At 39.8% G+C, this 16,777-nt stretch overlaps 1 protein-coding gene across 7 annotated transcripts in view; it reads right to left on the bottom strand.

Annotated features, from left to right (window-relative positions):
- The window catches only part of ZMYND11 (zinc finger MYND-type containing 11), a 107,763-nt gene that overhangs the window by 4,209 nt on the left and 86,777 nt on the right, over window positions 1-16,777 (bottom strand). For 5 of the 7 annotated variants that reach the window (XM_037382965.1, XM_037382971.1, XM_037382968.1 and 2 more), the window contains 10 exons: window positions 15,021-15,098; window positions 14,541-14,633; window positions 12,992-13,079; window positions 11,721-11,776; window positions 10,920-10,997; window positions 10,261-10,379; window positions 8,241-8,448; window positions 6,309-6,377; window positions 4,222-4,494; window positions 2,970-3,155 (listed from right to left, as the gene is read on the bottom strand). In XM_037382965.1, the coding sequence (XP_037238862.1) occupies window positions 2,970-3,155; window positions 4,222-4,494; window positions 6,309-6,377; window positions 8,241-8,448; window positions 10,261-10,379; window positions 10,920-10,997; window positions 11,721-11,776; window positions 12,992-13,079; window positions 14,541-14,633; window positions 15,021-15,098 (1,248 nt within the window). The remainder of the gene's footprint in view (window positions 1-2,969; window positions 3,156-4,221; window positions 4,495-6,308; window positions 6,378-8,240; window positions 8,449-10,260; window positions 10,380-10,919; window positions 10,998-11,720; window positions 11,777-12,991; window positions 13,080-14,540; window positions 14,634-15,020; window positions 15,099-16,777) is intronic. The other 2 variants (XM_037382969.1, XM_037382970.1) reach the window with 1 other exon arrangement.

Here is a 16,777-nt window from a genome sequence, read left to right as displayed (position 1 = left end):
TGGGTGCTGCACTTCCCTTTGCATACGCTGGCCATAAGTGTGGGATGCAAATCTCCACTTACAAAAGGAAAATAGTGTCATCTAAGCTGGTACCAGCACATGTGGCAGAGAAGGCAAAATGCCAGCTGGCCTCAGGCCTCGTCTCTTCTTTGTGTTTTCCTCTTTCTAAACATTATCAATCACTTGGGTTTCTGCTTCAGACACTACGCATCACCAACAACGGTCATTCACTTAAAATCAAGCTGCTGCAAGTTAGAATAAATATACTTGTAAATATAATTGAAAGAGACAGAAATTAAAATTATCTGTTAAAGTGAACTATGCACCAATTTAAATGAGGCTTATATGCAAATAAAAGAACTGGGAGAAATTAAAAAAAGAAACATTGTCAAGACTAGCACTCCAGCCTGTATTCTGGAGGCCATCAAACTGCATAATCTCATGATTGTTATCCCTGCCTTCCCATTTCTTCCTTTTGTTTGCTATTCACTTGAGGTATCTGTATTAAATCCAGTTTCTTGGGGGGTATAAAAGTAAAACTTGATTAAGCCAAGGGGACTGTGACCGGTTAGAGCAAATGAAAACATTCTTTAACTATGTCTTAGGCTCCTGAAGGGCTGGGAGCGCATCTTCGCGTATGCCTGTACACCACCAGTAAAACAATCTCTTCACCCTCACTGGATTATTTTTCTTTTTTAGGTTGGAGAAGACGACAAATACAGTGTGAATAACAGCAGCTGTATTCTCCAAGCCTAGACATCTGCATTATGCAAAACCAGAGGTCTCTGCTTCTAATTAAAAAGCAAAGCCACCAAAACTCATTTAGTATGTTTGTTAATTACATGAGATTTTGGTAAAGAGGTATCATCATAATAGCAGCATGCAAGAGCGGTACTACACACCAGGGACTGTCATTAGTACCACCCAAGGAAAAATCACTGGGGAGCTCTGTAATTGGACCAACTCTAGCTGCCTGAGGCTGTGTGTTGGCAGGTAGATCCATCAGCTCGAATGCAAAGGTGTTTATCCTTACCCTCCCTCCCTTACCACACGCAAATCAGCTGCCTGTATGATGCCTTCATTTAAGGTGGTGATTGACAGATAGTTCTAGGGCCACAGAAAGAGGCAAGACTGTCAAATACTCTTTATATTTGTAACTGTTTTGCTTGAAAAGAGGCTTTATGCACATGATCTTAAGATGCAGTGATGTGGTACCGGGGCGCTCTCTGATCAGGCTAAAGGATGTGGCAAAGGCACATTGAGGCAGATGAAAGTAAGTCTCAGGAGCCTCTTTCATAAATTCTGCCTTCAAAAACACCAAAAAGTAGCTATGGCTAAGAGTCCTGACTCACAATCAAGTTACAGTGATTGATTACTGCCTATCAGCTGAATGGTGGCAACAGCTGACATGCGCCACTCTTAAGTTTTGACAGAAGAGAGCTCATTTGGTGCTGTCCTATAGCGGGCAAAGGCGATTCAATTTCCCTCTCAAGTGCCACAGGCAAAAGCACGCATGCAGGCACCAGCAGGTGGTGATGCATTAAACACAGTAACCTGATCAAGTCGGAGACCTAAATAACTTCTCTGGTCTGCAGAGACAGGTAGACAGGGAGGAATTTTCTACTTGACAGAGACCCAAGCACTGCAGTATCGTAACACCCACACTAAAATCTCTACCCGGAACAGAAATTAAGACTATACAGGAGCTCTAGCATTTGAGATCATTCTTCTCTTTAAGCATACCCAAACTCCTAACTGTGGTAGTCAGCAACCGATTGTCTCGCCTTCGTATTTATTGCACTCTCCCACAGAGCAGTTTTCTCTGCAGGGACCACCGTTTCATCTGTAAGAACAAGGACTAATGAGGCTGAACATAAACAAACAGCCCTTTGGCCTGGAAGACGAACAGGAGCTGCGGCAGGGAGCCAGGGCTGGCCTTCCCCAGGCAGGCGGCATCGTGGCCGTGGGACAGGTCCCCCGTGGCTCAGGCCAGCGTGCCATCTTGTGGCAAGGCACCGCAGGCTTCTCAGCCACATCTGGCAATGTCAGAGCTCAGGAGAGCAGCAAATCTCGTAGCCACCCTCCTGCATGTCATAGACAGCTACTACTACAGTGCAGTGTGATTTCCTGAACGACGGCTTTAATTTCCATGTTCTATGAAAATTAGCAAAGAAATAGCAAAGCGTGTGTGTGTGCCAGGCGCACTGCCCCTCAGCCTAACGGTTTCCACCTGTACTGTGTTACAGGCTAGCAGCACAGTACTACAGTCCTTGCAATGTCTGAGCAGATGCTGTACAGCCATGTGGAAGCACACGCTTCTGACTTGAGAAGAAAACGCAAGACACAAACAAAACCAGGGAAAAGTTTGCAGCCTGTAATAGGATGGCAAATTAGAGGTCTGTTTTCACTTTTCTAAAGGGCATGCAAACGTGTTTTCTGTAGGCAATGCTGCAGATTTGGGCTTAAGGACTGAACAAGGGAGAGAAATGTATTTCAAAAAGTCACGTCTTAACATACAAAAGAACATGAAAGAGCTGCAGAAAAAGCTAGGAGAGGAAAAGGCCAAAAGGGTATCACTACCAGCATTATTAGCAGGGGAATCCAAATTGATGCAGCCAGGTGTAGTACCCTCTGGGGCCTTGAGATCAAAGGGCTATGAACACAATGCAAAACATGTCTTATATGGGGTAAAACTGCATTTAGAAAAAAAATATGTCGATGCTAACATCTGATTGGACTCAAGAAGACGACGATGTTAACACTACATAATTAAGAGGGAAAGTAATCAGAACGTCCAATTGAAATTTGGCGGTTCAGAAAATTTGAAAGCAATAATATGAAGGGGGAAACCTTAAAGCTGAAAGACCAGTGAAAGAGCAGTGCAGTTAGAAGTAAGGAAGAACGAACCTTCAATTGGCCCACAGAATGCACTATACGTTTCTGCTTAGTAATACATTTTTGACACTTACCCACTGCTTCTTCTTGGTCTGGGAAATCAGCTGCTTGTGCTGGCCTGCTAGCTTCTTAATTTCTTCTAAAAATTCTTCTTTGCACTTCTCCTTTACCTGCTTACATTTTCTGTCCATCTCTCCTTGTGCGTTGGCCACAGCTTTATTTACAGCCTGCCTTTTCTCTTCTTCCATCTCTGTACGCAGCTGCCATAAGAAAGTCAGCAAAACAAGTCAACGGACAGCTATTGGAATAAAAGTGTCTTCTTTAGACCTCCACTCTTTAAACCTCTATTACTGATGTGGGTGGAGGTCACATAGAAATTTCTCCAGTTTAGAAAACAAGAAGTTATCTCCTTTAGAGTTATAACAAAACTTCCATCTCATAAGAAATGTTCAAAATAAAAATGTCACTGTATTTCTATTCTGCTAGGCATCTACAAAACCAGCTGAAAAGCTTCCATGTATATTATGTCAACGATCAGTTTACAAATTTATGAATTCATCTTAGACAAAGTTTTTCTTTTCTGAATCTACAACTGCATATAAATCTACTGCAAGGGCACGATGGAAAATACAAGAGAGGACATCCCTCAGTTCAGTGAGAGATACCTTTTAGTATTCATTGTCAGTGGGATTCCTTTGTCCTTGCTCAGGTATCTGAAAGTTTGGTATCCTAATCCTACAGAATTAACATTTAAACTCTCTAGGCTCATTCCATAGTCCTTCATTCAGAAGGGAACTCATTTTAAGACAAGTATTTAAAAGAGGTCAGAGAAATCACCCTCTAAATTGTCCTGCCCTCTCCAGTGAAAGGTGACCAGGTCAGGCTTCGATAGTGAATTTTAATTAGATATCAGACAAATGTCAGTGAATCTATTCAATGTTTAGGTCAGAAGACTGACAAAAGAAGAATTCTTTATGAATAGCATTTAAACAATGCCATTGTTTACAATCACACTGACAATGGAGAAAAAGGCTTTGGAAAGGGATACTCATGAATGAACAATTACTTTCGTTTTTGGATCACAAACCAATTTCACTGGACAAGAATCACAAAAGCAGGAGCCTTCTGTTTAAATTAAGGTCTGTCAGTATATAAATGGTCTAAAAAGCAATAATAAAGACTATTTTTTAGGTGGTCTCTTTAGAAAATGCTTTTTATTCATTTTCTTAAGGATGGATGTTACAAAAATAGAAATGAATTTGAAAAAAAAATCCACACTCCTCCTCTCCTCAAACCAGAGTGTAGGTGGTGTTTGACAAGTGTTACCTTTTCTACTGCCTCTCGCACAACTCTCTCAGTTTCTCTTTTGTGATCAGCTTTCATCCTGTCCTTGAAATCATTAAAGATTTTGGTGTATTTGTCATGGCACATGTTCTGACACACTCCATCATTACTTGTCTGGGTGCTCCGATGCAGCATTTTTGGAGAAGAGGCACTTAACTTCTTGGTCTGAGTTGAGACTGAAACTTTTTCAATGGGCTGAGGCATTGTGGGAATTTCCTGGCTTGAACTTACTGCTTCAGTTTCAGGTTCTGGCTCCTACAGAGAAGAACAAACTCGTAAACCCAGATATCAAAATAGAACAAGTGAACTCTCAGTTCCCCCTGGAGGAAGTGTTACATGACTAATGCCAGTGCAATTAATGTAAAAGGTGTCTGTTGAAGACCTTCAGTGACGATGGGATGTGGGATCCCTGAGGAGAACGAGCATGACAGTGGGTAGGGTCTTTGGTCGAGATTTTCTGACTTCAGCTAGGAGCTCTCCAGAAGGAAGCACACACATGGCATCAATACGCACATATGCCACACTCACCAGCCTCGCTTCCCAAAAAGTACTACATAGAAGAGGCTGTGCAGAATTACTGCAGATCCCTTGGAATTACTGAAGTCTGCTGTAGAGTTTCCCCCCTACCATTCTCCCTGAAGAGACTGTAGCTGTGTGGCCAAGGTGCCTGAATTTTTTTGGCAAACTCTGGGCTTACTCTGGCCCAAAAGACTCCACTGGAATCTGTACTACTCCACTGATTTCATAGAACTGCTGCAAAGATTGATTAGTACTTCAAAGGTGCTTTGAAGATGAAAGGCTAATGAGCATCTAAGTTTTGTTTCCACTAATATGGAACTAGTCTTGGATGACCACAGAAGCTTTCCGTAATTACATAATTATCAAGAAAGAAATCATAGGTGCTGCAGTGTACTGTTCTGAATTTAGCTGCCTATGTTATTACACTGTAACACCAATTGCTCCTGCTCTTTAGAACAGAGAAATAATATCCCTGCAAGCTCTTACTGACATCTGAAGTGTCTGAAGACACAGATGGACATTATTTGGGGTTTTTTAACTTAAATTTTTTAAAGCCCATTTGACAGCGTACAGTGTCCTTGTAACACCAGACTTGCTCAGGAGTGGACTTTGTGCCTGTCTGTGTGATGGGGCACTGCTCACAGCAACCGAAAGTCTGACCGTGTATTCCCTTTTGCAGTTACTCTCTAATAGGTCACTGTGATTGACTTCTGGATCAAATATAAGCAGACCTAAGATGGCAAACATTAAGACATACGTATGAAGCAAATTAAAGCATTTGCTTGACAGAAAACATGGTAAAAATGATGAGACATTCTCAACTGCAGTCTCCCTATCCTGCACTCAAATACAGTTTGTGCCTCAGGGAGCACAAACTGCGTGTCAATGTCTCCGTCGATGAAGGTGCCTCCTGCAGCATCAGATACAATGGGCAGGCAGGTGTCCAGATATGTGGACTGGCAATTGCCTGTATTTCAGGCACCAAGGCCATCCCACACACCTGAACCCTCCTCCATAATGGAGTCACAAGTCCTCTTCAGAGGACTGCATACATGCAACTTTTCCTAGTGTTCAAGATGCAGCTGAAACAAAGCCAGGAAGAAGTACTCAAAAGTTAGGAGATTTATGGCTGTCTTAGTAACTGCCCCCTTGTGTACAAGCATCATAATACAGTCCTTCGGTTACATGATCATTCAGTGTGCAAGCTGGATAAACAAGGAAATTCCATGGAAAAAGGTGGATATGACACTTCATAAACTGAATTTTCTTGATGGTGCAAAATACTTTCTCGTTCCTGCCAAAGCAAAAGTTGTAAGCTGACTGTTGACTTATTCATGATACAGAATATTACCATGATGACACCAGTGCCTTGCATGTGGGAGGTATAACTATGTTTGTTAGCAAGGAAGACCAAGCTATGGGGCTGGAACTGCCCTAATTAATACTGTAAAATCAGTGAAAGGTGACAAGACATTGAAGGGGTGTCTATTAAAATTTCAGCCTTCTTGTACTCTGCTATCTCTACAAACATGGTAATTGAGGTAACTTACTTCTTTCTTCAGTTCCATACTCTGGTTACGTCGTCCTTTCTTTGCTCTTGGTTCCTGAGTAACCTTCAGCTGTGAACATTAAGAAAAGTGTATTGAATCAGTCCAAACCCCATGTCATATAAGTAGCATTAATTGTAACATCTCTGATGTACCTTTTATTTACGATTATCTGCAATTATTTAATTTAGCAAATATAAAGTTAAATACTGTCTTAAATGAAGAGTGCATACAATAAACTTTCCATATTACTGGTAACTATGATTGCATGAAGAAATAAAATTCACAAACAAGTTCTAACGTTCAATATGTATTTGCTAAAATACTCTTAACCATTCTTTTCTTCATTTCACAAACAAGTTCAAACACTTGTATTCTGGAATATTCAGATATCAGTGAGCCATAAAAAGGCAACAGATCTTGCTGGAAGCCAGAAAACAGCAATAATTATAAAGAAAATGTACATATATATATAGATGGTAACATTATAGACTTGCTATAATTCATTATAACTGTATGCTTGGAGGGGTACAAAACTTCATGCTTTAGACTAAAAGTCAATCTCCACCAACAGAAACAAGGGTGAGATCAAAGTGGATGGTATATGGCTTACTGAAAAGTTCTTACTCCTGTCTTTGAAGCATCCAGCACTAGCTTGTGTTAGTGACAGGGTTTTGCAGATTACTGCAGAGCATGAAGTTTGACAGCTGCTCTTAGGTTCCTGCATCTGGGAAACCAGTGAAGCAGGTATAAGCACTAACCAGGTGAAGGATGAGCAATTGGGGTGGAACAGAAAATCTGCAAATGAACACTTCAAACCCTATGACTGATACTTCTGAAAAACTGGGAAAATACCACTGTTATCTTTCATAAACGCTATGTGTGACTGTTTTCCTGCTTCAGCATACACTGTTGCAAGACTGCACACACAACATTAAATAAAGGACTACAAGGGGTTAGCTGAGCAAACCAGGCTAAAAACACCTAACACCACTTTAATAAGCAGCATCTCCTTAATGCAACATCCAGTTTTATAAGCTTGAATTCTTAGCTACAAATTAGATGGCAGACCTGTTTGACAGAAGGGCAAAGGAAGAGGGTCAAAACACACTGGTTTTTAAAAACACAGGCTTAGAAAGAGCACAGTGGTTTTAAATGAAGAAAGATGTTGTCAGGGAAAAGGCTGCCAAAACTACAGAGAAGCATCCTGCAACCTATGAAAATCTTATGGCCAAGTCAGTAACAGTGAATATATAACACCCTCTTGGACAATGAATGACTAGCAAGGTTCAGTTGTGATAAGGGAATTTCCATATGGCAATGCAAAGTTTTTTATCTTGGCCCTTTGTGCTTTTCACTTTTGTTAAAGCAATATAATTTTTCTTGTTTCGCACAATTATTTTTCATTACTTTAATCAGTTGCTGGTCACATGATTCTCAAGCGCAACATTTCAACCTAACTTCAGTTGGACTTGCTGAAAATGTCATGGTTGGTGTCACTCAGGGATCTGTAATGTAGAATACTGTCCAAAGCGAACATACTCCAGCTGTGACAAGGCTGAACAGCTACAGGGCTGTCCCTTGATGGGAGTCCAAGAAGGCAGTGTTGCAGTCTATCTGATATCCATGACATTTAACTTGAACATTCCTATTTAACTTTAGAAATCTTGGTCTGTCTCATCAAGGTGCTATAGGTGACAAACATTTTGAAACTTCCCAGAGGTCATCCCATAAACCGAGGAAAGAGGAAACCCCTATATTCTTGCTTTTACTGAGCTACAAAACATAGGGAAAACAAGTCTTTGAACCCTCTTCTTGTCACCACAAAACTGTAGACAGAGCACAAGGCTAATTTAATAGCAGACCAATCAAAAATATGTAATCTTTCTAACGTTTATAAATTGCTCTGATTGCTAACATTGTGGCAGCACTCACCTGCTCATTGCTGGTGGAAGAGATACTCGACTCTGCCTCCTCTTCCCCTTTATCCTCATTCTTTGATTTCCAGAATCTCCCCTCACGAAGAAAACGCTGGTGCAGCTCCAGCTCGTCACAGGCCTTCTTCCACCCCATACTGCGTTTCACGTGCAGCCGATGGATGTTAACTGTGATATCTTGAATGTTTTCAGAGGGGATCCAGGCCCTTTTGAATACACAGCACAGACAGGTTCGGAAACATTAAATACAGATGAAGGATCGTGATGTGAGAAACTGACTTCAGAAGCAGTTTCTCACAGTGGCCAATCACTGACAATTCCTTTTTACTCAGAATTTTTGTATATTCAACACATTTTTAATAAAATAAGACTGCAAACCACTAGACATTTGTGTTACTATAAGCACTTGTTAGCTGTGGATGCTACAGCTGCAAGTCTGTTTCATTTTTGGTGAGCCACAAACCTCCCCCCAGCACCACCAGCAGTCACACCTTCCGCCTGCTTCCTCGCTAAACGCTCCGCGTCAGACACATCTGTACTGAAGGCTCATATGCTAATCCAATTTAGCCTTCGACCTCTTTGCTAAAGCTGTCAAGGAACGTACCAAATGACGACCTTGAAGAGCGACATTTTGTAGTTTGGACCTCTATCAGGACTGAACTCACATGGGGACTGTCATGCTCTTTTGGACCGAATTCATGCCAGTGACTTGGTTCCAGAGGTACTTTGTCCTCTTAAATATTTTCAGAATCCTCATAGACTTCCATGGGCAGCGCTTGACATTTTAAAAGGTTATACCAAGCAACATCGGACATTAAAGAAAAAGAGTCACTGCCATGCACATCTACATAGCAGATTAAATACTAACAAATTAAATGTCTGTGGACAGATTCTCAGATCTTGCAATACAAATTGCATTTCAGTGAAGTCAAAGAAACAACGCTAATTTACATCAACCAGGAATTTGGCCTTTTGTCCAAATCCAGCACAGTAACTAAGCAATGGCACTCCAGTAAAATGTACTTTGCCTTTTCGATCAGCATGTTTAAGAAGTTGCAAGCACCTTATCCCGCAAGTGCCATGTTACTTTATTAAACAGTATGAAGCTGTGCGAACTTAATGTCAAAACTACTCATAAGACAAACTGTATTTGCAAATAGATTCTGTGATTGAGACACAAATAAAAATCCTTCACCCACTTTATGCCTATTAGAAAATCTTGGTAGTTCATATAACAAATAAAACCATGTTATATACTGCACCAGTTACACTAAAAGCAACTTAAATAAACAGCCTTATACAACACTGTTACTGAACTGTCTAGGCCCTTTTGGGATGCACCAAAATAGACCCCCTTCCCAACAATCATGAATTACTTTGCAAATGTCTCCTCTGCTCACATTATAGGCATATAAGTCCAACAGAGAAAAAAATCCACTGTAGTAACAACCATGTGCCTCCCCAAACGCTGAACAAACAACTGGAGACAGAAGTAAAAGCTGATCTCTAAAAGTGAAGTTTCCAAAGTAAAGAGTTATTCTCTGAAATTGCCAACTGGCTCACAGCAGGAGCTCTCTGTGTTCTAGCAGTAAGACAGAAACATTTGTGATGTATATTATGTTACCAAAACACAAAATTGCAATGTGCCTGCTCAGAAGAGAAAATTGCACAAAGTCAATACTACTGGTAGTAAGAGTACATTTTTGTCCAATTTTTACCTTGGCCTGGATTAGCAGGCTGCTACTGATTTGAAGAAACAGTTGGAAGTTCACTTCCTTTCTTTAATTAAAATGGCATTAAGTAACATCCCTATGGCAACTGTGGAAAGGGAATCTCTGAGCCATTTGGCAACTTTGGATGTGTTAGACTGCGCTTTACATTTTCTGAAACAATTATGGCAAAGTACTCAGTCTTTCTAATGTTGGCAACTAGCTGAGCCAGGATTTACAACATGATAGATGAGATAAATTCTTTTAAGTATCACTTGTAAAAAGCAGCACATGGAATTAATAAATTACCTTTGGTGATGATGGCCAAAAAAGCGAACATCAACTTGATTGTCCTCTTTCTGCATGACTTTAGCTGGCCAAAACCCAAAGCCTTTCATTTTGGCCCAAACCAACTCATGATTAGGTATCTGGAAAAAATGTTGCATTTATTATTGGATATGAAGTATTATACTGATATCTCCCACAAATATTTTGCTGTAATACTACACTAGTATCTTAAGAACATGGTTGCTGTTTATGTAGTGCTATTTTCATTTTTATCTTCCTACAATATGCATTTCCCTGTTAGACGTATTGCTTGGATCAAAGTAGAAAAAATACGAAGTCTGCAAAGGGTGTAACTGTCTATTGAAAACAGATCTTAAGCAGCCCAAAAATTAAACTTGTCTTTATAGCTTCATCCAGGAGCAAAGTTTTAGTTCTGTAAGCTCCTTATTTTCTTGTGAAACCATTGTAACTGGCTGATAACCAAGTTTTACAACCTATATTGTTACAGCTTTGAACTTCAATCAACATTTCACTTGTGTAAAATATCTAGGCTTACAGAGTCTTAACCAAGCTTTTGAAACAAGCCTTCTGAAATGGAATATTCAATGCATTAATGACACCAAAACTGCAGGCTTTCATACAGAAAAGCAAACAAATAAAAGTCTGTGTCAGCAACATACACAAGGATAGCAGAACCAATTGTCAGGTCGCGCATTTGACAAATAGAAACAGTTCTTGCAAAGCTGCAGTTCATCCAGCTGAAAAACAAAAAAAGGTAAATAAGCCCAAAAAATCCTATTTGTGTGACTTCAGTAGTATCCCTATCTCTTAAATAGTAAAATTTTTCAGCCCTGCTTGCTAATTTGGTGGAGTTACTTCCGTCTGTAAAAACTAGGTGTGAAACTGAGGTGAGCTGAGAGTGGATGAAAGACAAGCTGCAGAAATATAATTCATATTCTAAAAAAAACAGGCAGTGGGAAGAGACTAATATACACCTTAATGATTTATTATAGCTAAAGTGCAAAGAATAGCTCTTTAAATTCATCAAATATTTAATGATATTTACATTCTGAAAGAAGTAATTCAACTATACAAATGGACAAAGCGTGACAGCTCCCCTAGTTTTATTTTTTGGTCTCCTCTGAATGTTTAGAAATGTTTCAATGCCAATTACAGAATTTGGTAGGAATCTCACCTCAGGTTCAATATATTTACTAGTAAGTACAATTATTTCTAGGCCAACTATGTATTATTAGAGTATTTTCAAAACTAAAATTCGAATACTGGTATTTTTGAAATGATAGTCTAGTTGCAAAAAGAAAAAAAAAAAAAAAGGAATTCTGAAGCTGCTGTTAGAAAGTTAGGGGAAAAAATGTAACAAACTTCACACCCCTGCTATTGTTGTAATATGAAGAATAAATTTTCTTAGATTCTGAAATGAAAATCAAATATCCGTAACTTGGTTACTTGGTACTACTTACTTCATGACACGTGTCTTTGTAAAGCATCCTTGCTATATCAGCTTGTTCACTGTCCGCTATAAATTAAAAATAAATGGTATGAACAATCACAGTATGATCACAGTGCTCACAAAGATTTGCAGCTGTCAATGCTATGACTTTCATGCTATATTTGTCTTTCTTGAGAACACAAAACATAATTTAGTCACTTGGGTAACCCTTCCACTTAAAATTTTCTAATGATCAGTTCTATATTTGTTTTCTGTTTCATATTTATATGCAAAAATACCGTTGGGAGCTTTTAAACTGAACACTACAAGTACGCATCTGAGGAGCAGCAGCAGAGAGACAGAATTGCTCTTAGCATGGATCCAGTTTCTTTCTTCGCTACTGTCTTAATGACACACCCTGATTGTCCTAAAACACGGCTCTCTGCTATCACCACTTGACAGGAACACAGGTACAATCACAGAAGTATTTCTTCTCAGAGCAATGCTTCACAGACTATTTATCACTATGTGCTTCCCTTTACACCCGTGCATTTCTCTATTAGCACATTCTCTTCTCTTCCTACCAAGGACAGTGTGGATCTCCTGTTGCTGCAAATAGACTGATCCCACCCTCCTCCCAGTTTCCCTGATGTGGGCTGTGTTTGCAGGGGAGATTCACATCCTTCCTGAAGTGATGGCTCTGGAGAACCTTGTTACAGGACCTGGCTATAGCTTCTGGACACAGTGGTGGTATTTCTCCACTTGCCATCAGACTATCCCACCGTATCAGTCACCTATTACCTTCCCAGTGGCTGGCAGCTTCTCTGATGGCTGTGCCTCCACACACTGCACCACCAGGACATTTCTAGTCTGGATGTAGCTATATTTGCTGTCGTAATATAGCAGATATTGCCCACAAGTGAAAAATACGTGTCTATAGTACATGTTTCTGCTGACACAGCCCATCAGAGATCAGATCTCTTTCCACTGTAAAACAACATATATATACTGGCAGAAATCTGCAGTATAGACTGACTTATGACTTAGGCTGCAGAAGCAGACATGGCAAAGGAGTAAATTTCTACTGACAGGTTTAGTCAGAGAGGATGGAAATAGTTGTGTAGTAGGTGGGGCAAAAAAGACCCTACAAAGTCCTCTTGCAGCTTACTTTGATTTTTAAGGGCTCTCAAATGACCTCACCCACATTTAAGATTACCTGATACCAAATTCAATCCTGAACTTGTGAGTTTCCTACAGATAAAGATAAATCAAAGAAAGCAAGTGATAAGCGTAGTATCTTACCTCCATAGAAAATCACTGTGTTGTGTAGAAGCAGCTGAGCATCTGCTTTGAACTCCTCGTAACTCCTGTACTTCCCTTCATTTACTTTCTACACAAAAGAAAACACAGGACTGTGAAAAAAACTTTGAAAGTGCTGCACCTGTTTAATGCAGAGAAGCTTTCACAGAAATCTGCATTATGCAACACAGATCAGACACTGCCTTTCCTGCACACAGAAGGAATACTTACAACTCTTTGACATGGTTTGCTAGTACCTGAACATTGGTTGCACTGGTCCCTCTATGCAACGCCCAGAAGTAAAACAGGTGCTTAGATATGTGACCAAGTTACAAAAAAATATTCTCTTGGTTATAACAGGGTGAATCTGGAGTAGCTTTGTCATAAAGGTATGGCTCAGAACACTTGTTCAAATTAAAATATATTCCCTGAGGTGAAGATTTTGTGCCTTAAAATACCAGCTAGTTTCAAATCAGTGTTGACTGCCTTTATACTTCCAGGATCTTCACTTGACAGTCAGTGTTTTCTGATGGAGGTTGATTGTCTTAGTCTTCCAAACTCGTAACAAACTTGACTTGCAGTTCGTTTTCCTAGTATGGTCTTTTGTCTGCTAAGGGATGCAGCATTTTCAGTTGTGCCCTGTGAAGAACACCTATGAGAATTCCGATCATCTAACAAAACATCATCAGTTTCTAGGATGTCATCAGGGTCAAAAGACCTTCTGTGGAAGCAGGTGAAGGTGACAGTGAAAGGAAAGCTTCTTGACCTCTTTTCAGGCTCAAACAGTGTCATCAGTACTTCAAGCCAGCCAGCAGTGTTGGTCTCCAGAACTGTCAGCGAAGCTATCGTTTATCCACGTGTTTCAATAGCAATAATAAAGCAAAGGCTTTTCACTTCTGGGTTGTAAAGGGCAAGATATACTATGGCACTGCATAGTAATCCAGTTGCAGCAACGAATAAGGATGAATATGCTGTTCATTTTGATCATGTGCAGTTGGTTTACGTGAGTCATGGGCAGACTTTTGGTTCAGAAAAAAAGGACAACGTATTTACTAATACTTAATTTTTGGAACAATTAATGCAAAACATGTTTTGAGTGAGTCTTGTTTTTTCATGATCAACAAAATGATTGGTTCTTTATGAATCATTTAGATGTTTATAAAGTTGACACCTACGCAAGGGCATAATGACTAAAACTGGAATACGGTCAAAACCATTGGGCCAGATATACCAACATAGGCACTCAAGTCCATATTCAGTGACTTAGATAAAGAGTACCTTCTCTAAAGATTTCAGCTACCTACAGCTCCTAGTAAAACCCCAGTACAAAACAAATTGAGGATACTCTGTGTTTAAAAACTAGGCACCACTCAAAATGGTTTTACTCGGTTATCTATTTATGAGGAAGCTCCCCTATCCAATGCTGGATACAATTCTGAAATACCGATCACAAGAAGAATTAAACAGGATTAGTGCTTTAGTCCTTAAGCTTTATCTTCATTGTTAAAAGACACCATAAACAGTGTGGAAGTTAGAAAGCAAGTCACTCTACCTCCTGTATAGTAGGAACATCAACAGCTGAGTGCACCAGCCTTCTATACATTGGGTGTTTGTTGTCCTTCCCTTTCTTGTTTAGATCTATAGCCTGAAAGGACCACGAGACAGCATAAGTTATTGTATTTAGAATCTGCTTAAAACATAAATAAAAGATTTAAAAAATACAATAGTTTGGAATATTTCAGGTGGGGAATACACAGGGCAAAACTGGATCCGGTCTGACAGGCTACATGTGTCTCAAACCTCAAAAATATCCATTTCAGAGGAGTCACAGGCCCATGACATAAACCACTCCTGCCAGAATGATACTAATTCGAGCAATAAGACCTGATAAGTGTACGTTGAAATATGACAGCGTAAATAAAATGACACCCTCTTGTAGCCCTCCTCCCTGCACAGTCACACATGGCCACTAGTAATGCATCCTCTATAGTGCAACCCAACACTTCGATCAACTGCCCTGTTTCAGACTCACCCGCTCCTTCATACGAGAGACTATGAATCGCAGGTATGTGCTCATCTCTTGTTTACTCGTGTTTTTCTTCTTGATACTCTGTCAAAAGAAAAACAGGATCATATTATTATTTTAAACTTGACTTCAAAGGTCATCCAATACAAATTTTCTCTGCATCATGACATTATTTAAGAAAGGTAACTTTGAATCATATACCACACAATTTTTTACCTATAATCTTTTCTGGGAAATTAGCAACACTAACACATCACAACAACTATATATGTTGCTTTGAATTATGTCTGGGCTAAGGACTTCAGCTACAGGTTTTATTTCCACTTGTATCCATAATACTTTGTCAAAACCTCTCATGTAAAAAAGTATCTAATTAGAATAAAGTAATGAAGAAAGGCATTTTAGGGAGCAGTTTAAAATTTATTTGATGTTCTTCTTTATAGCAAGCCATTAATATTTCCAGTAAAATAAGAAATTATTTTAAAAGAATATCCTGTACTATCTACATATTATGTGCTTACTAGGCAAAATGATACTGTCTAGGAGGAAGTCAAATAGGCTCTAGCCAGTAAAAACGCAGAGCAATTTTTACTGCTCAAGAAACATAGAAGTTGTTGATTTTTGTGGTTCTTCCTTCACAAAATCTAACCTAGATTCTAGAACACAGACTGCTTCTTTTTAGCAGTTCAGTATCCAGAGCTTTTCCCTTCATCTTAGCCTAGTCCAGAGACTTATCCCCATGCTTCAAAGTCAATCCAGGCTAGTGGGAAGCACTGCATACAGAAAACACGCTGCTAAGGAGAAGGCGGTTCTTTGCCAATGCCTGGTGTGCTCTTACAAACCAGCCTTTCCAATTCCAGGTCACAGCAGCTGTGCACAGTTCCACATGGCCTTACGACAGCTGGCTGCAAAGTGCTATCTCTTCCTTGCTCTGGCCTACAGTAGTTCCCCAAAACAGAAGCACAGTGAAACAACAGCATGGGTTCCAAGTTTATTATCCCAAAGTGATCACTAACTGCTCACGTCTCTTGCAAAAATGTTTACTCTTCATACCTCCAAATGCACCAAGTGCCAAGGTGAGTTCTGCCCTTCTCATGCCTCACATCACCACCTGTATGCAAACTGTATGGACTAAGTTACACCTGCACCCTCAAGTTTTGATGGTCTTTAGCAAGATCCACATAGTTGTGCAGATGACTGTTGCTCAGCAAACGCAAGAAAAAACAGAATCCATATCATAACTGGTAGATTAAAGAGGTATGAGGCTTATGAATTATTAATCACCAGAAGTGTGCTGGTTTCTACTGAATTACTTATATATGACTCTGAACATATAGAGGGAGCAGACACATTGAGTACAGAGCAAATACTTTTACATATTTACTTGGCAAGAGAAAAAATGACACATTAGCGCAAAAAAAATTGATAGGATTTGACTGTGTCTCCTCTGCTTATGTTCCTCCTGCAAGACCCTGAAGACCCTGAAAATCACAGGTTGGACCTCGCGCTACAGCAAGTGTGCAACCTATACATCTCAGGATTGTACTTGCTACCTCCTTCTTAAATCAGAATTGTACACAGCACAACCAATGAAGCTGTTCATTTGACTGCTGAACAGTATGCACAGAATCATTACAAACTGTGCTGAAATACCAGCTCAGTCACAAACCTTTATAGATGCCACCGTATGCATAACTGACAGGACACTACCACTGTTAGGTACCTAAGACTCACGATTGTGGAAAGGGCCAGCACCAAGTCTT

The sequence above is a fragment of the Falco rusticolus genome, chromosome 4 (assembly GCF_015220075.1).
Source record: "Falco rusticolus isolate bFalRus1 chromosome 4, bFalRus1.pri, whole genome shotgun sequence".
NCBI classification, from domain to species: domain Eukaryota; kingdom Metazoa; phylum Chordata; class Aves; order Falconiformes; family Falconidae; genus Falco; species Falco rusticolus.
The sequence above is the reverse complement of the archived record's forward strand: the minus strand, read 5'-3'. Positions and strand labels throughout refer to the sequence as shown.